Genomic DNA, 22,462 nt, shown 5'->3' with positions numbered 1-22,462 from the left:
GCAGAGCTAATGTCCTAGAATAGGTGCGAGGAAGTGGGGTCCAGGGTCCAATGTAGAATATAGGGCTTTGGGCAGGAATTTTTATTCTGTTCTGATGAGGAACAATGGAGGTGAGGTAGGAAGGCAAGGTTAGGTCTTGCCTGTTTCCGTTTTCTCAGTGATGTAAGTTCAGTTCAGTTCAGTTGCTCAGTCATGTCCAACACTTTGTGACCCCATGGACTGCAATGCAGCACGCGAGGCTTCCCTGTCCATCACCAACTTCCAGAGCCTACTCAAACTCATGTCCATTGTGTCAGTGAATCCATCCAACCATCTCATCCTCTGTTGTCCCCTTCTCCCACCTTCAATCTTTCCCAGCATCAGGGTCTTTTCAAATGAGTCAGTTCTTCACATCAGGTGGCCAAAGTATTGGCGCTTCAGCTTCAACATCAGTCCTTCCAGTGAATATTCAGGAAAATCTCCTTTAGGATGGACTGGTTGGAACTCCTTGCAGTCCAAGGGACTCTCAAGAGTCTTCTCCAACACCACAGTTCAAAAGCATCAATTCTTTGGCACTCAGCTTTCTTTATAGTCCAGTTCTCACATCCATACATGACTACTGGAAAAACCATAGCTTTGACTAGATGGACTTTCGTTGTCAAAATGATGTCTCTGCTTTTTAATATGCTGTCTAGGTTGATCATAGCTTTTCTTCCAAGGAGCAAGTGTCTTTTAATTTTACGGCTGCAACCACCATCTGCAGTGATTTTGGAGCCCAAAAAAGTAGAGTCTGTCACTGTTTCCCTTGTTTCCCCATTTGTTTCCCATGAAGTGATGGGACCAGATGCCATGATCTTAATTTTCTGAATGTTGAGTTTTAAGCCAACTTTTTCACTCCCCTCTTTCACTTTCATCAAGAGACTCTTTAGTTCTTCTTCGCTGTCTGCCGTAAGGGTGGTGTCATCTGCATATCTAAGGATATTGTTATCTCTCCTGGCAATCTTGATTGCAGCTTATGCTTCATCCAGCCTGGCATTTCACATGATGTACTCTGCATATAAGTTAAATAAACAGAGTGACAATATACAGCCTTGATGTGCTCTTTTCCCAATTTGGAACCAGTCTGTTGTTCCATGTCCAGTTCTAACTGTTATTTCCTGACCTGCATACAGATTTCTCAGGAGGCAGATAAGGTTGTCTGTTATTCCCATCTCTTTAAGAATGTTCCACAGTTTGTTGTGATCCACACAGTCAAAGACTTGGGTGTAGTTAATAAAGCCAAAGTATATGTTTTTGTGGAACTCTTGTAGGATCTTGTTCGATGATCCAGTGGATGTTGGCAATTTGATATCTGGTTCCTCTGCCTTTTCTAAATCCAGCTTGAAAATCTGGAAGTTCATGGCTCAGGTACTGTTAAAACCTGACTTGGAGACTTTTGAGCATTACTTTACTAGCATGTGAGATGACTGCAATTGTGCAGTAGTTTAAACATTCTTTGGCATTGCCTTTCTTTGGGATTGGAATGAAAACTGACCTTTTCCAGTCCTGTGGCCACTGCTGAGTTTTCCAAATTTGCTGGTATATTGAGTGCAGCACTCTCAAAGCATCATCATTTAGGATTTGAAATAACTCAACTGGTATTCCATCACTTCCACTAGCTTTGTTTACAGTGATGCTTCCTCAGGCCCACTTGACTTCGCATTCCAGAATGTCTGGCTCTAGGTGAGTGATCAACCATCATGGTTGTCTGGGTCATTAAAATCTTTTTTGTGTAGTTCTTCTATGTATTCTTGCCACCTCTTCTTAATATCTTCTGCTTCTGTTAGGTCCATACCATATTTGTCCTTTATTGAGCCCATCTTTGCATGAAAAGTTCCCTTAGTATCTCTAATTTTCTTGAAGAGATCTCCAGCCTTTGCCATTCTATTGTTTTCCTTTATTTCTTTGCACTGATCGCTGAGGAAGGCTTTCTTATCTCTCCTTGCTATTCTTTGGAACTCTGCATTCAAATGGGTATATCTTTCCTTTTCTTCTTTGCCTTTAGCTTCTGTTCTTTTCTCAGCTATTTGTAAGGCCTCCTCAGACAACCATTTTGCCCTTTTGCATTTCTTTTTCTTGGGATGGTCTTGATCACTGCCTCCTATACAATGTCATGAACCTCCGTCCATAGTTCTTCAGGCACTCTGTCTGTCAGATCAGATCCCTTGAATCTATTTGTCGCTTCCACTGTATAATCATAAGGGTTTGATTTAGGTCATACCTGAATGGTCTAGTGGTTTTCCGTACTTTCTTCAATTTCATCTGAATTTGACAATAAGGAGTTCATGATATGAGCCATAGTCAGTTCCTGGTCTTGTTTTTGCTAACTATATACAGCTTCTCCATCTTTGGCTACAAGGAATATAATCAATCTGATTTCGGTATTGACCATCTGGTGATGTCCACGTGTAACGTCTTCTCTTGTGTTGTTGAAAAAGGGTGTTGGCTTGGCAAAATTCTGTTAGCCTTTTACCTGCTTTGTTTTTCACTCCAAGGCCAAATTTGCCTGTTATTCCAGGTATTTCTTGACTTCCTACTGTTGCATTCCAGCCCCCTGTAATGTTAGTGATGTACAATCCTTATCTAAAACTTGGAGAAGCAGAGGATGATTGCTACAGGTTTAGGAATAAAAGGAATGTGTGCAATCATGCCTCAGAGTGAGAAAGTGAACACTGTGGGAGATTACCTGACAGTATAGAGTGTCCATTTGCAATCTGTGGTCATAGGCTTATGGCGAAGTCAGTCAATACAGTTTATTTTTTTCTACTGATGTTAAGTTGCTTGAATTCCTTCGGAGTAATTCAGAGTTGAGACTAACTACACGTGGACTTTTCCTGGGTGACTCAAGACAGAAGACTTAAAGGTATTTGTAAAGGACTGATTATAGTGCTGACCACAGAATCTAAGCTGGGTAAGAAAGACATGAGGAGGGTGATGGACATTGAACAAACAATAGAGTTCACAGATTGGAGTGCCCAATGGCCTCAAAATGTTGGAGTGGGTTCCACTGTTAAAGTGTCGTAGTCTGTTCTGGCTGCTATTAACAAAACACCGTAGATTAAGTGGTTTATAAGCAAAAATTTATTTCTCACAGTTTTGGAGGCTGGGAAGCCTGGGATTAAGATAATGGTACATTTGGGAATTCCCTAGCAGTGCAGTGGCTAGGACTTCATTCTTTCCTTGCCGTGGCTCAGGTTTGATCCCCGATCAGGGAACTAAGATCCCGTAAGCCATGCAGTATGACAGCACATTTGATGTCTGGTGAGGGCCTGCCTCCAGTCTATAGATGACTGTCTTCTCTGTGTATCCTCACATGGCAAAAGGGACAAGGGCAAAATAGCTCTCTGGGGCCTTTATAAGGACACTAGTCCCATTCTTGAGGGCTCTCCCGTCATGACCCAATCACCTCCCAAATCCCCTACCTCCTAATACCATCACATTGGGGGTTAGGATTCCAATATATGAACTTAGGCGGGAAATTCTCAGTCTGTAACGTTCTGCCACTGCCCCCAGTCAATTCATGTCCTTTCTACATGCAGAATACATTCATTTCAACCCAACAGCCCCAAAGTCTTAACTCATTTCCATATCAAAGAATGTTAGACTGGAATACCATTGTGAAGTCAGTGAAGTAGAAGGATGGTGTATGATGATCAGAGAGGAATGTGTTTCCAATAGATACTTAGAAGGTAGAACAATTATTGTTGATTATAAAGAACAGAATATCACCTGTATCTGGCGCAATCCACTAGGAGTGATTTTGCACCCCCGGAAACATTTGGAAACGTCTATCGTCAGTTTAGGTTGTCCTAACTGAGGGAGGGCCATGTGTGTTGGGGTGGCTGCTACTAATGTCTAATGGATAGAGGCCAGGGATGCTGCTAGACATCCTACAATGCACAAGACAGCTGCCATAAAAAGGGTTATCTGATGCAAAATGTCGACTGTGTCAGTTTAGAAACTCTGATCCAGGGCCTGGGCGGCTAAGATGGAGCAGAGGAAGAGTGCAGATAAGATCAAGAATTGAGAGGTCATGGAGGGAAATAAATTGTGTTCATTAACTCTGAAGTTGCCAAGAATGATGGAAAGAATGGTGACAGGCATGGTTGTGCTGAGGAAGACTGCCGGGGTCCAGCCCCAGCAGAGTCCAGGGATACCCTCAGGATGAGCGGCGTCAGCGAAGAAAAGAAAGCGAGTCGAGTCTTGGTTGAGTGCAGAATCAAGACTACTTTATTTCTTTACATCAGTGCTTGAAAACCCTAAAACCAACTATTTCAAAGAGAGGGGAATGTCTTGATAAGATCATGCCAATTTGGATGGGCTCTTTAAACATCAGGGCCACAAAGCATGAAAAACGACTTTATTGTGTAGCAATTAGTCAGCTGTGAAAGCTGGAAACAAGCCTTATCTTGGGAGCCTCAGTCCTGGGCAGACTTTGTGGCTATCTGGGTAGCATGGTATCTGGGTTTGGGCTCTACCCCCAAACACCTGCAGAGACAGTTTTCTACACTAATGCTATATGCTTACTTATTCTGTTATCTACCTTCATCTCTATGTTTACCTATAGTGTACTCCCAGGCACACACAGACAGGGGGCAGGGAGAGATAGCAGCAAATACTGGTATGTGACCTTGAGGGCCAAGGGTCTCATGAGCTCCCTCCAGATCTCACCCTAAGGGGCCCTTCTAAACTCGTGAAGGGCTCTGTATTTGGAGTGTTTAATTGTTAGCAGACATTAGTTTTATGCCAGGGGCGCTTTGTGCAGTTGTGAGCATTTCAAATTCTAAATTGACATTTATAACCCCAACAGGGCCAGAAGGGGTAGGATGTTCTGTGTAAAAATATTTTCCTCATCCCTGGCCTGTTTGTAGGGACCCATGCACCCCCAGGGACTTGCTGCCATGCAAAGGCTTCAAGGGGGATTTTTGAGCAGGAGTCAGAAGAATTCTTAGAAAGCATAGAGAACTGCCAAGCATTAAAAGAAGATGGAGGCTCGGGAGTAGATGATGGGGTGGCCCCGAAAAATCCCCGGAGGTCTGGACGGCCTCGCATGCGAGCTCCTCCAGCCAAGACCTTGTTATGGGCGGGGTCTCTCATGCCGGCTCCCGACAGAAGACAGTCAATAAGATGCTAAAGTTTTCAATTGTTGAAGGGTAGTGCCTAGGGCTTTGGCAGGTGATTATCATAGAAGAAAGGGAGGCAGGTGGTATAGACTGATGTCACGTACTTATGAAGAGCCGAGATTTTGAAGAAGAAAGTAGAAGAAATGGTCTGTGAGTGCCAATACGGAGCACCTCATTGTCCTGAGGTTCCTGGGATGTTGGAGGGAAAAAAAAACTTCCTTATGACTGAACTCCAGGGGACACCCAGGACTCAGATCAAGAAAGTGAAGGGAGTTATGGTTATACACCTTTCTCAAGAGGTCTTTAGTTAAGCATTAAACAAAAGTGATGCAGAATTCTCTGATTTATTATAAATTTAGCAAAAAGCAGAGGTATAATATGGAGTCATAGCACTGATGTCTTTCAAATACTATATTAAAGACATTTTTTTTTCCAGATAGTGATTTCTCTGACACCTCAGACTGAACTATTTGGCTTCAAATATTGTAGAGAACCATGGTTCTCAAAGTGTGGCTCCCAAATTGGCAGCATCAGCATCACCCAGGAATTTGCTCTATATAAATTCTTGAGCTCCACTCCTGACCATTGAATCAGAAACTGTGGGGATGGGCCCTGCTTTAACAGGATCACCAGATGATTCTGTTATAAGTTTGAAAGCCCCTGATACAAAAGCAAAACTCTGTGGATGATTAAAGGGCTGAAAGAAGCTATCTTTATTGAGTACTTCCTATAATCGAAAGGCTTTGTATACCTAATGTATTTTAGTCTTAATAGGAGCCCAGAGAGGTTATTGTTAACTCATTTTTTAACTATGGTTAAACATACATAACATAAAATCTGCTATTTTAACCATTTAAAAATGTACAATTTAGTGGTATTAATTGTACTCACAGTGTTGTACAGTCATCACCACTGTTTTGCTCAGTTGCTTAGTCATGTCTGACTCTTTGTGACCCCATGGACTCTAGCCCACCAGGTTCCCATGGAATTTTCTAGGCAAGAATACTGGAGTGGGTTTCCATTTCCTATTCCAGGGAATCTTCCTGACCCAGGGATTGAACCTGTGTCTCCTGCATCTCCTGCTTGACAGGCAGATTCTTTACCACTGTGCCACCTGAGAAACCCAACCATGGCCACTAGCCGTCTCTAAAACTTTTCATCACCCCAAGCAGAAATTCTTAACCATTAAATAATAACTCTGAGTTCTCCCCTACCTCTAACCCCAAGTACATTCTAATATCTTTTCTATCAATTAGCCTGTTTCATATAAGTGGAATCATGTTTTTATACGGGGTTTATTTCATGTAGTGTAATGTTTTCAAAGTTCATCCATGTTGCAGTATGTGTCAGAATGTCCTTCCTTTTGTGGCTGAGTCATATTCCGTATGGGCTTCCCAGGTAACACTAGTGGTAAAGAATCTGCTTGCCAACGCAGGAGATGTAAGAGATACCAGTTCAATCCCCGAGTTGGGAAGATTCCCTGGAGGAGAAAAATGGCAGCCCACTCCAGTGTTCTTGCCTGGAGAATTCCAGGGACAGAGGAGCCTGGTGGGCTATAGTCTATGGGCTCAAAAGAGTTGGACATGACTGAGCAACTGGGACACAGTATTCAATATTCATCTATTGATGCTGTTGCTAGATATACGGGTTGTTTCCATCTTTTTGGCTATTGTAAATAATGCTGCAATGAATATTGTCATACAATTATCTGTTTGAGTCTCTGTTTTCAATTCTTTTGTGTTATTTCATTTTTTAAATTGTAAAACTAAGGCTCAGACCAATCAAATTGGCCTAGGCAGGGAAATGGAACAGCCAGCCAGTCTGATGCCAAGGATCTTCCCACCAAATCCTACTGCTTGAGCAGGTTCGATCTGTCTCCTACCTGTGTCTTATTTACTTCTTGGTGTGTGTGTATTTTCCTGATCATTCTCTTTTTTTTTTTTTTCTTAGAAGGATACTAGTTCCACCAGTGTTTCCAGGAAAACCCTGCCAGAAATAAGCCGAATTAACCAGTCTCTGACAGAAAAATGGATGGCAGTGGCAAGAGGAAGTGTAGAAGATGAAGTGGCTAAGAGGTGGCTCTATCTGATAAAGTAGAATCCACTTTTACTTGGTTCTGAAGCCTTGGTTCATTTTATCCTAGACATCAGAGAGAGGGTTTGGCTTTGTCATGAAATTATTTGCATTTTAATTTTGATTTAAACCATCTTTAGTTTGAAGAAGTCATTGACATATTCACTGATTCATCACTTGTTTAACAGGGCTATATGGAACATGTACAATGTGCCAAGTACTTTGATAGGTGAGGAAAATGCAGGAGTGAATCAAAAATGCTTTCTGTCTGTCCCACAAAGCCTTCCCCAAGACTGACTCTTTTTATAGCTTCATAATTTATTCTCTGGAGAAGGCAATGGGACCCCACTCCAGTATTCTTGCCTGGAGAATCCCAGGGTTGGGGGACCCTGGTGGGCTTCAGTCTATGGGGTTGCACAGAGTCAGACACGACTGAAGTGAGTTAGCAGCAGCAGTTTATTCTCTGCAGCTCCACAAATTTCTGTTTTCAAAAGGGTGGATTTTGTTTAAATCTAGATGACGATCAAATCAGCTATGAAGGATTTTGATGAGATCTAGCAGACTTAGCAGCAGCAGCAGCAGCAGACCATGGGAGAAGGCAATGGCAAGCCACTCCAGTACTCTTGCCTAGAAAATCCCATGGATAGAGAAGCCTGGTAGGCTGCAGTCTGTGGGGTCGCACAGAGTCGGACACGACTGAAGTGACCTAGCAGCAGCAGCAGACCATGCACAAAGTATAGCAAGAATTTGGAAAACTCGTAAGAGAGCAATTATCGTTATTAATGATTCCACATCACCAGTTTTATACTGAGTAAGATAAAAGGAACGTGCTTATAGTATGTTGTGACTTAACCTTATTTTATTATTTTTGCAGTGAAATTAGAGTGATATTTTCATCTCCTGCTTGTCTGACTGCAAGTTTTTTAAAGAAGAGGTAATATTACCTTTATTTAAAGAGACTTACCTTTATTTAAAGCACTAGAGAATATTTTCAATGAAATATTTAGACTCAGTCATTTTAATTTGTGAATTTTGTTATCTATGAACCAAAAATCCAACATAGAAAACTCCATGGATTGTTACAGAATTCTTCCGTTTTATAAAGGAATTTCCCATTGGACTACTACAAATTGTAATCTCTAATTTACATTGTTCCTTCCTCTGCCCTGCCCTCCTGTGTTATCTGATTGGCAAGAATGGTGTTTTTGTGAGAATCTTTCTATCTAGGAGTGATCAATTCATTCTAACTTCGCTTTTGTATTTAGAGGCCCGGGCTGCACTTTGAAGGTCTTATTGTGAGCCCAGTAAGGAAAACAGATCCTGTTTATTTTATCTTTAACTGTTAACATTCTTACTACCACAGAGGAGAGTCCAAGTTCTCTGCTACTTGGTTTGACACTTGATCTTAGTAGTTTAAACATTTCCTCTGTTAAATGCTGAACACTTGGTCATCTGTTCCTTCCCCTCCCTGTTTGATCTCCAATAATATACCTGGGAATGACTGAAAGATAAAGTGAGGCAGATTAAAAATTGTAAGAGTTTATTAGAGTGAACATCGATTTGAATCACACAGCACCAATTTGGAATTGGTTGAGAGCTCCAGCAGTAAGAGCGCAGGGAAAGACATAGAGAAGGCACAGAAAGAAAGGGAAGTATTTGATTCAGTTCAGTTCAGTTCAGTCGCTCAGTCGTGTCCGCTCTGCGACCCCATGTATTGCAGCACGCCAGGCCTCCCTGTCCATCACCAACTCCCAGAGTTCACTCAAACTCGTGTCCATCGAGTCGGTGATGCCATCCAGCCATCTCATTCTCTGTCGTCCCCTTCTCCTCCTGCCCCCAATCCTTCCCAGCATCAGAGTCTTTTCCAGTGAGTCAACTCTTTGCATGAGGTGGCCAAAGTATTGGAGTTTCGGCTTTACCTGTAGCTTAAAGCCTAGTTGGCTTATTTGGTTTGTTTTTTGATTGGTTGTCCTTAGGCTTTGATTTCATAACTTTGAGGAATTTACAGGCTTAGATTTTGGTTTGCTTTTATAGGCCACTGTGACTTGAGATCCACTGCAGTGTGATGGCCTCCTTGTATAATTAATTTAGCGATAACAAGGGAGTGGGGTGGGTAGCAGCATAAAGGGGCCCTTAAGCTGCCCTTGGGCTTACCTGGTGGCTCAGACAGTAAAAAGTCTGCCTACAATGCAGGAGACCCGGGTTCGATCCCTGGGTTGGGAAGATCCCCTAGAGAGGGAAATGGCAACCCACTCCAGTATTCTTCCCTGGAAAATTCCATGGAAGGCTGTAGTCCATGGGGTCGCAGAGTTGGACATGACTGAGTGACGAACATTAGGCTGCCCTCTGTCTTCTCTGGAGGCTAATGCCTACAGGTCTGCTTGCAGCTGGTGGAAACTCCTCCCAGTCCTCCTTGCTAGGTCATGTCCGGTCCCTCCCTTGTTGACTTGGCCTCAGGTTGGCTCACAGGTTCAGAAGACACCTGTACACAACCTCTACTAGGCGGTACTCTGTGTTCACTTAATCCCTATTGCAGTATTTCTCAGCTTTCGTTCTTAACCCAGCTGCATTCTCAGCCACTCCTTGGGGAGACTGGAGGAACTGCTGGATCCAGAGGCTTCGCCTGGGAACCAGAGAAGCCCAGGGAAGCTGAATGTCATGGCTTCCTTCACCCCTTCTTCTAAGCTCCGCAATTCATGAGGCAGTTATCATTCGAGAGTCCCACAAGGCATCCCTGTTTGTCTGCACATATTTAGCCAAAGGCAGGAGATGAGAAATTAAGACGTTGCTTCTCTCTGCTCGCTTTCTCTCCCATTTGCCTTCCTCTTCTTTCCGTCCTTCCAGGCAGCAAAGGAGGGGATTCTACCATGCAACTCATTCTCTTTCTTCCCCACTGTAGCCTTAAGCTAGTTCTCACTACGTAGAGGATAATTTTTTCTACACTAAGAATATTGTCTTTCTAAAATTTCCATGCTCCCTTCCCAGGAGTGAGAAACCTCAAGGTTTGATCTTAAGATGCCACAGGTTGCAAAGGAAGATTTATATAAAGGGAAATTTACAGTACATTGTTTTACTACTTGCATGAATGTTTTAGCCCTAGTATTACAATTGGTTGGTTAATCCAGTAAACATGAAATATTTTTAAATAATACATTATAAAGACAAATTGTTCTATAGAATGCAGGCTCCTCAAATATTATCAACACAACCCAGGGAAATGCCACACCTAGACAAAGCCTTGGTAGTATTTCTGAGGGGCATGGCCAGGTTTGGATTTTTAAAAGTTAGCAATTTGGAATAAGGCAGTTCTTTTCAATGTAGGAGGGGAGGGTTGGGGATTTGATTAGGAATGAGGAAAGGTACCACAATCCAGGACAGATGGAAACATCAAGGCAAGGATTTTGAGACAAGAGATGCAAAGAATTTTAGGGCATAAACTGTTGATTGTGTTTCATAGAAGAGTTAATGGGTCTTTTCAGGAAGTTCCTAAAGTGAACAGCCAAGCCATTGGCCTGGGCAGGAGTGTCCTGGAATAGTAAAGTCATGCTAATGAAACAGTGGAATCCCAAAGTAATGTAAATAGGTGGGGTTAGGGAGTTTCAGTTCCCAGTGTGCAGGCTGAGTGTAAGGGTAAATGATTTCAGTTCTCAGACACAGCAGGTAAACTTTTGCTATTGTTAACTGTCCAAACTTGAGATAATAAATTGTTACCTGTTTTCTTTTAGGAAAACATAAGCTTTAAAAAAACATTTTTTGGTGCCAAGTAAATCGATGATTTCAAAACAATGCTAACTTTAAGTAAAAAAGATTATATCTAATATGTAGGAAAAATAAAATTACACATAATGATATATGAAGTTAGAAATATTCTTTTAATCTGTTTATTTATTTTTGCATTTCCTGCATCCAAAGAGAATCTGGAGAAATGATTTCCATTGATGTGGACTTAGAAATGGCAAGAGATACGTTCAAGAAGTTAACAGAAAAAGAATGGATTTATTCGACGGTAATAACCAATATTCACTTGAGAAATGGAGCAATAGAATTTCTTTACAGGAACCAATATGATTACAGTTAATTTTCTTAAGAGTTGAGTAAGATAGAAGTGTGATAGAGGAGGGCTAGTGTTTATTATGCAATTACTATATTGTGTGTGTGTGTGTTAGTTGCTCAACTGTGTCCAACTCTTTGAGACCCCATGGACTATAGCCCACCAGGCTCCTCTGTCCATGGAATTCTCCAGGGACGAATACTAGAATGTGTTACCATTTCCTTCTCCAGGGGACCTTCGCAATCCAGGGATCAAACCTAGGTCGTCTACATGGCAGGCAGATTCTTTACCATCTGAGCCACAAGGAGAAATACTACTGACTTCAGTTCAGTTCAGTTCAGTCGCTCAGTTGTGTCCGACTCTCCGCGACCCCATGAATCACAGCACGCCAGGCCTCCCTGTCCATCACCAACTCCCGGAGTACACTCAAACTCATGTCCACAGAGTCGGTGATGCCATCCAGCCATCTCATTCTCGGTCGTCCCCTTCTTCTCCCGCCCCCAACCTTTCCCAGCATCAGAGTCTTTTCCAGTGAGTCAACTCGTCGCCTGAGGTGGCCAGAGTATTGCAGTTTCAGCTTCAGCATCAGTCCCTCCAATGAACACCCAGGATTGATCTCCCTTAGAATGGACTGCTTGGATCTCCTTGCGGTACAAGGGACTCTCAAGAGTCTTCTCCAACACTACAGTTCAAAAGCATCAATTCTTTGGCGATCAGCTTTCTTCACAGTCCAACTCTCACATCCATACATGACCACGGGAAAAACCATAGCCTTGACTAGACAGACCTTTGTTGGCAAAGTAATGTCTCTGCTTTTTAATATATTATCAAGGTTGGTCATAACTTTCCTTCCAAGGAGTAAGCATCTTTTAATTTCATGACTGACTTAGGTGCTGGCATTTTACTTTCCAGGGCTTCCCAGGTGGCTCTAGTGGTAAAGAATCGACCTGCCAATGCAGGAGACATAAGAGATGCAGGTTCAGTCCCTAGGGAGATCAGGGAGATCCCCTGGAGGAGGAAATGGCAACCCATTCCAGTATTTTGTTCAGTTCAGTTCAGTTGCTCAGTCATGTCTGACTCTTTGCAACCCCATGGACTGCAGCACGCCAGGCTTCCCTGTTCATCATCAACTTCTGGAGTTTACTCAAACTCATGTCCATTGAGTCGGTGATGCCATCTAACTATCTTATCCTCTGTTGTCCCTTTTTCCTCCTGCCTTCAATCTTTCCCAGCATCAGGGTCTTTTCCAGTGAGTCAGTTCTTCACATCAGGTGGCCAAAGTATTGGAGTTTCAGCTTCAGGATCAGTCCTTCCAATGAATATTCAGGACTGATTTCCTTTAGAATGGACTGGTTGGATCTCCTTGCAGTCCAAGGGACTCTCAAGAGTTTTCTCCAGCACCACAGTTCAAAAGCATCAATTCTTCGGTGCTTAGCTTTGTTTATAGTTCAACTCTCACACGCATACATGACAACTGGAAAAACCATAGCTTTGACTAGACGCACCTTACTGAATGCTTAAATATACAGTAGATACAGTATTTTTGCTTTCAATACGAGAAAAACAATGTTTAAGAAGTATAACTTATGAAAAGAGCATTATGGAATTCATATGTTTGGGGACCTACCAATTAACCATAGATGGACTGACAGAAAAGAAAAGTTCTACTCTTGTACAGAACAGCTAGGAATAGGGTTTTATACACTAATTTTAGGGAAAGAGTAGAAAGGGCTTCTGTGAGAAAACAAACGAACTTTTCAGGGAAACAGAGGGGCTTTTAAGGGGATACATGGAAGATAGGATAGTTTGCAATAATGTTTGTTTATGCGATTTCTCATCCAAGTGCAAGTGGCAGTGCAGCTTGCAGTGCAGCTCTTTTGCCTGCCCAGTTAGGAGGAGATTTATGGCTGCTTCATTCTTGAAGCCTCTGCCTTTAGTCAGATGAGGAAAGCTCTGAAAGCTTCTTTCCATTCATTCTTCTATTAGCTGTATCTCTGACGTCTTCAGTTTAAAATCGTCTTTATACTGTTGTGGGTCCCTACATTTTGAAGAAAAAGGGGGAGAGAATTTCTTAATATGCAGTAGAAACTTTTAATTTTCAAAGTGAAAAAGTAAGAATAGTAAATGTGATCAAGTATATTTTAATGTAAATATTTAGGTGATGTGGAAGATTACTTGGTGTGCTATTCCCAATATAAGTGCTAAGAAACATTAGTTTTGCAGAACACCCTATGAAAAGGGGCTCTTAGTGAAGCAACTTTGGGAACACTGCATACTATTATGGTGTCATGATGCACACACGTAAATCAAAGACTCTGTGATGTTATACACCAAAAGAAATCTAACATTTTTGAACCTATTTGGATGTTATTTGACTTTGTACACCTTTCTCATGTATACCTAATAGCATTCAACAGAAGTCATGTTTTTCTGAACATATGAAAAAACAAATTGCAAGAACATGAATGCAATAATAACAATAATATACAGTACTTCACAGTTTATTGTATCATGTATCATCTTACTTAATCCTTATGTAGAAGCAGACATTCATAATTAAAGAGTATCGAAAGTTATGACCAACCTAGATAGCATATTAAAAAGCAGAGACATTACTTTGCCAACAAATGTCTGTCTAGTCAAGGCTATGGTTTTTCCCGTGGTCATGTATGGATGTGAGAGTTGAACTGTGAAGAGGGCTGATCGCCGAGGAATTGATGCTTTTGAACTGTGGTGCTGGAGAAGACTCTTGAGAGTCCCTTGGACTGCAAGGAGATCCAACCAGTCCATTCTAAAGGAGATCAGTCCTGGGTGTTCATTGGAAGGACTGATGCTAAAGCTGAAACTCCAATACTTTGGCCACCTCATGCAATGAGTTGACTCACTGGAAAAGAGTCTGATGCTGGGAGGGATTGGGGGTGGGAGGAGACGGGGACGACAGAGGATGAGATGGCTGGATGGCATCACCGACTCGATGGACATGAGTTTGAGTGAACTCCGGGAGTTGGTGATGGACAGGGAGGCCTGGCGTTCTGTGATTCATGGGGTTGCAAAGAGTCGGACACGACTGAGCGACTGAACTGAACTGAACTGAAAGATCTGTTAGAATAAATAAGCTATTGGTTCAGAAACTGATTCCTGTGATCAGAGGACCAGGAAAGACTGAAGAAAGAGGCAGCCACTCCAGATTGGAAGGTGGCAGGTTTAATAAGCCAGGGAACTTACAAAGTTTGTCTTGTGTGACACCAAGATGAGTAGGTCTCTACACCCACCCCCTGGAATCTTCAAGTTCATACAGAGGCATTAACTGCTGGGTTCAGTCACATATACCATCCAGATGGTCTCAGAATACCTTACTCTGTGACGGCAGGGTCCTTGGAACACACCCACTGTGGGAACAGTGGGCAGAGCATACATTCCAAACGCATGGGAGTGGGTAAGGAGGCTTTGATTGCCCAGGTCCAGTTCAAGGGACAACATCATCTTGATTACCTCTTCCAAACATAAGCTCCTCCAAACAACTTCAAAATCTCAATGACTTATTCACACAGTAAAGATTTTTTTCTCACACCAAAGTCCAAAGAGGGTTGAGATAGGAGGCAACTGTAGGGAAGGAAAAAAATATTATTTTTTCTCTCCTTATCTTAGTTTCATTGGCTGGGACTTTGCAAATTACACTGAGAAAAGACAGACGAACAAGAGAAAAGCAAGTTTATTAACATATACATCCTGCATATACATGGAAATACTCAGTGATGAGTAACTTTAAGGAGTGGTTAGAATTGGGGCTTCTATAGCAACTTAGCAACTGAAGAACAATAATTTTGTAGACAAGTGAAAAGATGAAGAGGACTTTGAGCTTCTTGGATGGCAAATGGTGGGAAGGCAGATATATGAAGAAAGTAATGGTAGATAAGAGCTAGGTAGTAAAGTTTGATGTGTGGCATCTTCGTCAGGGCCAGCTCAGCTCTGCTAGTGAGACTGTTATGCCCTTCCTGATATGGGAAGTTGTGGACAGGAGGGCACCTTGATGATTGGAATTTATGTTCTGTTTTCAGGAAGATGGGGGAGGCCAGAGAGCTCATTCTGTGTCTCCTTTTTCTCACTTGCCTTCAGCTTAAAATAATCATCATGTCAGAGTGGCATATTTGGGTGTGGCAGATTCTGTTACCCATGCCCCCCTGCCCAGGCTCATTCAGGGATGACTCAGGCTCCTCTGTGGCATTCTAGGCCCCAGGGCCATAAAATTATCCGGTAGATCTTTCATGTTGATTGGCAGATGAGGAAAACGTGTGTGAAAGGTCATAGAGAGGCTTTAGGGGTCAAGCCTGGAAGTATCATATATCACCTTCCCTCACATTTCATTAACCGGAACCCAGTCACATGGCTCCACCTAACTGCAGGGAGGCGGGGCAATGCCATCTTCCTGTGAGCCCTGAGGAAGATGAAATGGGATTGGTGAGGTGAATATGTGCCATTTTCTCTGCTACGGTATGGGTCAGATAGATTTAGGTATGGATCCCTTCTAATTGAGCAACCTTTACCATTTGTTCAGTAGGTCCAGGCATGTGATTTCACTTTTATTTCTTTAATTGACTCCAACATAAAATAGGAAGATGGTTCTCACATACTACTTTAGGGGGATTTGGGATATCAAGGAGTGATGGAGTTTGAATAGTAGGTTTTAGGAAAACTAAATTATTATTCCATTAGGAACGTAGTAGATGTGAAACGTCTCTTCTTACATCTTGTTTCTTATGATAGTGTATCTAATATGTCCTGGGCCTTTCCTTGATTGTTTTTCAACCACAGATAACCACATGTCTCAGGGATAATCTGCTTGGGGCTCTTCCATGTCGTTCTCCACACCAAGAAGCTTTATCAGTCTTCCTTCTGCTCCCAGAGTGTCCTGTCATGCTTGATTCCAGGAACTGGATGACTCTGGTGGTTCCATTTGCAGAGGCTGTTCATAAAATGACCGATCAATCTTCAAAAGTCCTGAGTAAGCTTGATTACTTTTATGTCACTCTATCTGTATTCTCAATAGAATACTGTCTGAAATAGAATTTGTAACAAATTTTAGATAGATTTGAAAATACTATATAAATGTTTGAGTATGTGGTATGTGTATTATTGAACAGATTAACCTACAGCTATTGTCACATTCAAGTTTGTGTGCCCAATATGCATTGAGGCCAAACAAACAGAAGCATTGGAGTTTGGGGCAGAGATAGGTCTATTTCAAGTGCCAAGCAAGGAGAATGGGCAGTTTGTGCTCAAAAGACCTAAACCCCCTGATGGGTTTCAGGAAAGAGTTTTCAAAGAAAAACTTTCAGGGAGGGCTGCTGAGTGGGTGACTTTCTTCTGATTGGTTGGTGGTGAGGTAACAGGGTGGTGCTCCAGGAATCTCAGTCTTCAGCCTTCTGGTTGTAAACAGTCTGGGGTTCAAGTGCTTGTGCTCAGCCTGAAGTTACCACCCTCCACCTGAGTGGGAGTCTTAGTTCCTGTAGAACTCAGAGATACATGTCAAACTGTCTTGTATACCTTTGAGGAGGAACCAGGACCCTGCCCCATCCCTCCACTATTGTTTCTTGACTGCTTTCCCTTCGTTTCTGCATCCCCTCACTTTCCTAATGAGTAACAGTTTGAATCTGCCCTTTGAAACTCAGGGAAGGTCTAGGAGGCTGAAACCTTTTCCCTGCAAACAAGAAGCAGGGAAGACACAGGAAGGAGACACAAGAGGGCCCCACAGGATCCTGCTTGATTTCGAAACTGTTATAATGGGCTTCATTGGTGGCTCAGTGAATCCTCCTGCAATGCAGGAGACACAGGAGATGAAGGAAACACAAGAGACATGGGTTCAAATCCTGAGTCGAGAAGATCCCCTGGAGAAGGAATGGCAACCCACTCCAGTACTCTTGCCTGGAAAACCCCATGGACAGAGGAGCCTGGTGGGCTACAGTCCACGGGGTCTCAAAGAGACACGATTGAGTAGATAATCATTATTCTTATTATTACAAAACGTGTGTAATTCCTAGACTTGGTCATGGACTCGACCTCAGAATTTCACAACCATAGAGAATCCAGTCAAGATAAATCCACAGTTTAAAATTTTTGTTCATGTTGTTTAAAAACTTTAGGTATTTTGATCAGACATGGGGGGAACAATGTTTGTCTTTGTTTTATTCAGTGCTTTGGGGTGTCCTTTTATGACTTTGAGCTAATGTTCAAGGTCCAAAGCTTAAAAGATACAAAAATGATATATATGGTGAAATAGCCACATAATTTCCCTCCCACAAAGCAGTTACAGAGTAGAGTTTCTTACATAACCTTTGAAAGATTCTCTAAAACACATAGAAATATATTCTTTTTTTTCAAATGGTAGCATACATTCTTCAGCAACTTGCTTTTTTCCACAAAACACTATATTATGGAAATCATTATATTACCTGACTTATATGAATGCTTTATTCCAATTTAATGGCTGAATAGTATTCTATTCATGTACATGAAGTTGTTTCTAAATTTTTGCTCTTATGACAGTTCTAACATACATTTCTTTGTATATATATATAGAGAGAGAGAGCCAATAATTTTGCTTTCTGGAAATTTCCCTGTTTATTTATACATATTTAATATATATTATATAATAATATAAATATGAATATATTTATATAAATAAATATATATATTTACACAAGCAGGGAAATTTTCAGAAAGCAAAATTACTGGATCAGATTGTATGTGCATTTTAAATCTTGAGAAAAAAAGAAAAGAAAAAATCTTGAGAGATTTTGCCAAATGACCTTTCACAGAAGTCAGGGCCACCATATTGCCCAACTTAAGTGGTCACCATTCACATTATCACCCTTGGAATTGGGCAGCATGACAGCTCTGACAGAAGATGTACTGTTTATACTTCATCAATTCATATGAAAGCATCAGCCCACACATTTCTCCACAGTGTAAACCAAACTTTGGTCTATACCACTCTGAAAAGAAGAATCTATTTTTTTTTCTTTTTTGGCCCTGCCACATGGCTTGCGTGTGGAACCCGTGTCCCATGCAGTGGGAGGGTGAAGTCCTAACTACTGGACTTCCAGGGAATTTTTAAGAATATCTTGATTTAAATTGTCTCATTATGAGTGAAGTTGTGCTGGTTTTCCTATATTCAGTTACATTTGTATATCATATTCTACAAACTATCAGTTCTCTCCTCTTACCTATTTTTCCATTTGTTGTTAGTATCTTTCTTTTCAATTTGAAGTTTTTAAACTACTAAGACAGTTCTTTTAAATAAATTTTTTGATTTATTTATTTTTGGCTGCGCTGAGTCTTTGTTGCTGCGTGCAGGCTTTCTCTAGTTGAGGCCAGCGGGAGCTGCTCTTTGTTGCAATGCAAGGACATCTCGTTGTGGTGGCTTCTTGTTGTGGAGTATGGGCTCTAGGCATGAGGGCTGCAGTAGTTGTGTCTCTCTGGCTCAGTTGTTTGTTCCTTGGCATTTGGGATCTTCCCGGACCAAAGATCAAACTGTATCCCCTGCGTTGGCAGGTGGATTCTCAAGTACTGAGCTACCAGGGAAGTCCCAACAATTAATTCTTTATCCATAAGATGAGTTGCAATTTTTTTTTCTTTAGGTTACTGAAATTTTTTTACTTTTTGGTATTTTTGCCATGTGTAATTATCACTGGCAAGCCACTCCAGTACTCTTGCCTAGAAAATCCCATGGATGGAGGAGCCTGGTAGGCTGCAGTCCGTGGGGTCGCTAAGGGTCGGACACGACTGAGCGAGTTCACTTCCACTTTTCACTTTCACACATTGGAGAAGGAAATGGCAACCCACTCCAGTGTTCTTGCCTGGAGAATCCCAGGGACGGGGGAGCCTGGTGGGCTTCCGTCTATGGGGTCACACAGAGTCGGACACGACTGAAGTGACTTAGCATAGCAATTATTTTTAAACACTTTTATGCAGCCTATTGTATTAACATTTTCTTTTATGGTTTCTGATCTTTTCTTAAAGTTTACCTCATGATGAAATTTAAAGATTTCCCATGCTCCTATTAGGATATTTATTGTTTCATTCTTTTAATTAATTTTTATTGGAATATAGTTGATTTACAGTGTTGTATTAGTTTCTGTTGTACAGCAGAGTGAATCAGTTATAATATATAAAAACCACTCTTTTAGATTCCTTTCCCATATAGGCCATTACTGAGTAGTGAGTAGATTTCCCTATGCTATACAGTATAGCATATACTGTATCAATTATCTATTTTATATATAGTAATGTGTTTATGTCAATCCAGTCTCCCAATATATCTGTCCCCCCATTGTTTCATTTTTATGTTTAAATCTTTGAACTGTATGGAGTTTATCTTGATTACACTTCATTTTTTTTTAATCAGTTTCCAGTTGTCACACATTTATTAAGTGATCTGTTTCATTCCCTAATAATACACAATGCCTCTTTCATCATGTACCAATGTCTCATGTATATTTGATTCCATTTATGAAGTCTGCTACATTGTCTGCCTTTCATGCATCTGGGTCATACAATTTTAATTACATTAACTTGAAAATACATTTTAACATTTGACTTGTTTTCTGAGAATTTTCTTTTAAAGGTACAGAAATTCAGTTTGTAACTCAGTGATACTAAAATATTATTACTGAGCTAATTAAAAAATATATCCATCTATCGTAGGCAATCATAAAGTCTGAAACATAATTTTTTTTCAGATTAAGATTGTCCTTGATCACATTTCATGTCTTGTGTGTATGTGTATGTGTGTGTGTGCATATGTATTCTGTTTTCACCTGTGTATATTTTCAGACCTTAAAATACCCTATGGAATGTTCAGTTTGAAAATCATGAAATCAATCAAGTAATCAAGCATAAATATGAACTATCAACACATTTTTTCAGAAACCTGAATTTGAGCTTTTAATTCCAAAGATACTTAATCAGGGAGCAAAATTATTTCCACATCTGTGAGTAATAAATATGGTCCAGGATGTTATCCTTCAAAAAGGTTATCCCATGATTTATGGGTTATGCTATCAGAAATGGAAAATATGATCTGTTCCTTACATTAAAGAACTTAGAAAACTGAGAGAATTTTTTTGGAGGTGCATATTTATTATGGCTGATTTTACACCCTCAGAGCAATGTTGGACATCTTTGCAAGAATCTTCTCTCAGCTCACTTGTCCAGATGCTGAAAACTGCCATCATCTCTCAAATGTTTTGCTGGACTGAAACTGTTCAGAGTAACCACAATGTTAAAACTCTTCTGGAAGTGATGAAAGACGTGTATAAGGTAAGGGTTCATCTAAAGAAATGTATACACCATTTTACTAAATCAAGTTCCCTTGGTTCTTAGCCAGTTAAAGTCTTATTTTATTTTCAACAGCAAGAATGAAAATATTTGATTCAGACCTTAAATATTTAGAATGTTGTTTGTTTTGCTAACTGGATAGACTCTAGTGGAATATATTACATAGTATATATAATATGTATGTCGTATATATAATATAGGCACAAATACTCAGATATGATTATTCAACATTTTCATTAGTGTATACATCATAATCCAGAAGGAACCTAAGATTCAGTTCAGTCATGTCCGACTCTTTGCGACCCCATGAATCACAGCACTCCAGGCCTCCCTGTCCATCACCAACCAACTCCCGCAGTTCACTCAAACTCATGTCCATCGAGTCGGTGATGCCATCCAGCCATCTCATTCTCTGTCGTCCCTGTCTCCTCCCACCCCCAATCCTTCCCAGCATCAGAGTCTTTTCCAGTGAGTCAACTCGTCGCATGAGGTGGCCAAAGTATTGCAGTTTCAGCTTTAGCATCAGTCCTTCCAGTGAACACCCAGGATTGATCTCCTTCAGTCTACTAATAAATCTAATAATTATTGGAGGACAGGAAGGAGCCAGAGCATTTTAAATAAAAGAGCAGAATTAAATTAAATTGGTATTGTTCAATTGAAAAATAATTAGCTAAAATAGATGCTTTTATAAATATAAATTACTCAATCAGTAATCAAAACAAAAAGAAAGTGAAAGTGAAGTCAGTCGTGTCTGAATCTTTGCGATCCCATGGAATGTAGCCTAGCAGGTTCCTCCATCCATGGGATTTTCCAGGCAAGAGTACTGTTTCATTACAAAATATCAGTCTCAATAGGAAAAAGTATTATGTGCAAAAGTTAGTGCTTTTCAGAAGTAATAATGCACTGATACTTCTAAAGTAGCATATTTCCTCCATCTTTATTAAGATATAACTGAAATAGAACATTGTGTAAGTTTAAGGTGTACAATGTGTTAATTGGATTTGTTGTTGTTGTTCAGTCACTAAGTTTTACCTGACTCTTTGTGACCCTGTGGACTGCAGCACACCAGTCTTCCCTGTCCTTCACTATCTCCCAGACTTTGCTCAACTTCATGTCCGTTGAGTTGGTGACGCCATCCAACCATCTCATCCTCTGTTGCCCACTTCTCATTTTGCCTTCAGTATTCACCAGCATCCGTGTCTTTTCACATGAGTCGGTTCTTCACATCAGATGGCCGAAGTATTGGCGCTTCAGCTTCAGCATTAGTCCTTCCAGTGAATATTCAGGGTTGATTTCCTTTAGGATTGACTGGTTTGATCTCCTCACTGTTCAAGGGACTCTCAAGAGTCTTCTCCAGCGCCACATTTTGAAAGCAGTAATTCTTTGGTGCTCAGTCTTCTTTATGGTCCAACTCTCACATCTGTATATGATTACTGGAAAAACCAGAGTTTTGACGACCTTTGTCGGAAAAGTGGTATCTCTGTTTTTTAATATGCTATCTAAGTTTGTCATAACTTTCCTTCCAATGAGCAGGCGTCTTTTAATTTCATAGCTACAGTCACTGATCTCAGTGACTTTGGAGCCCAAAGAAATAAAATATTTTACTGCTTCCACTTTTTCCCTTTCTAGACACATATATATTACAAAACACTTATAGTTACTGTTTATTTAGTGTGGTAAGAACACTTAAGATCTACTGTCTTAGCAACTTTCAACTATATAGTACAATATTGTTAACTATGATCACTATGCTGTGCATTAGATCCCCATAACTTATTTATCTTATAACTGGAAGTTTGTCCTAACTCATTCTATGAGGCCACCATCACCCTAATCCCAAAACCTGGTAAAGATCCCACAA

The 22,462-nt window shown here is 40.9% G+C and overlaps 1 protein-coding gene across 2 annotated transcripts in view; it reads left to right on the top strand.

Annotated features, from left to right (window-relative positions):
* The window catches only part of HERC6 (HECT and RLD domain containing E3 ubiquitin protein ligase family member 6), a 60,481-nt gene that overhangs the window by 13,043 nt on the left and 24,976 nt on the right, over window positions 1-22,462 (top strand). For both annotated transcript variants that reach the window (XR_008687011.2, XM_055434110.2), the window contains exons 9-13: window positions 7,092-7,216; window positions 8,089-8,148; window positions 11,127-11,220; window positions 16,078-16,267; window positions 20,429-20,583. Coding sequence is in view for 1 of the 2 variants with exons in the window: in XM_055434110.2 (XP_055290085.2) it covers window positions 7,092-7,216; window positions 8,089-8,148; window positions 11,127-11,220; window positions 16,078-16,267; window positions 20,429-20,583 (624 nt within the window). In the remaining variant the exon portion in view is untranslated. The remainder of the gene's footprint in view (window positions 1-7,091; window positions 7,217-8,088; window positions 8,149-11,126; window positions 11,221-16,077; window positions 16,268-20,428; window positions 20,584-22,462) is intronic.

This window comes from Moschus berezovskii, chromosome 5, assembly GCF_049115385.1.
Source record: "Moschus berezovskii isolate FMDL1 chromosome 5, NW_MosBer_1.0, whole genome shotgun sequence".
Classification (NCBI taxonomy): domain Eukaryota; kingdom Metazoa; phylum Chordata; class Mammalia; order Artiodactyla; family Moschidae; genus Moschus; species Moschus berezovskii.
The sequence above is the reverse complement of the archived record's forward strand: the minus strand, read 5'-3'. Positions and strand labels throughout refer to the sequence as shown.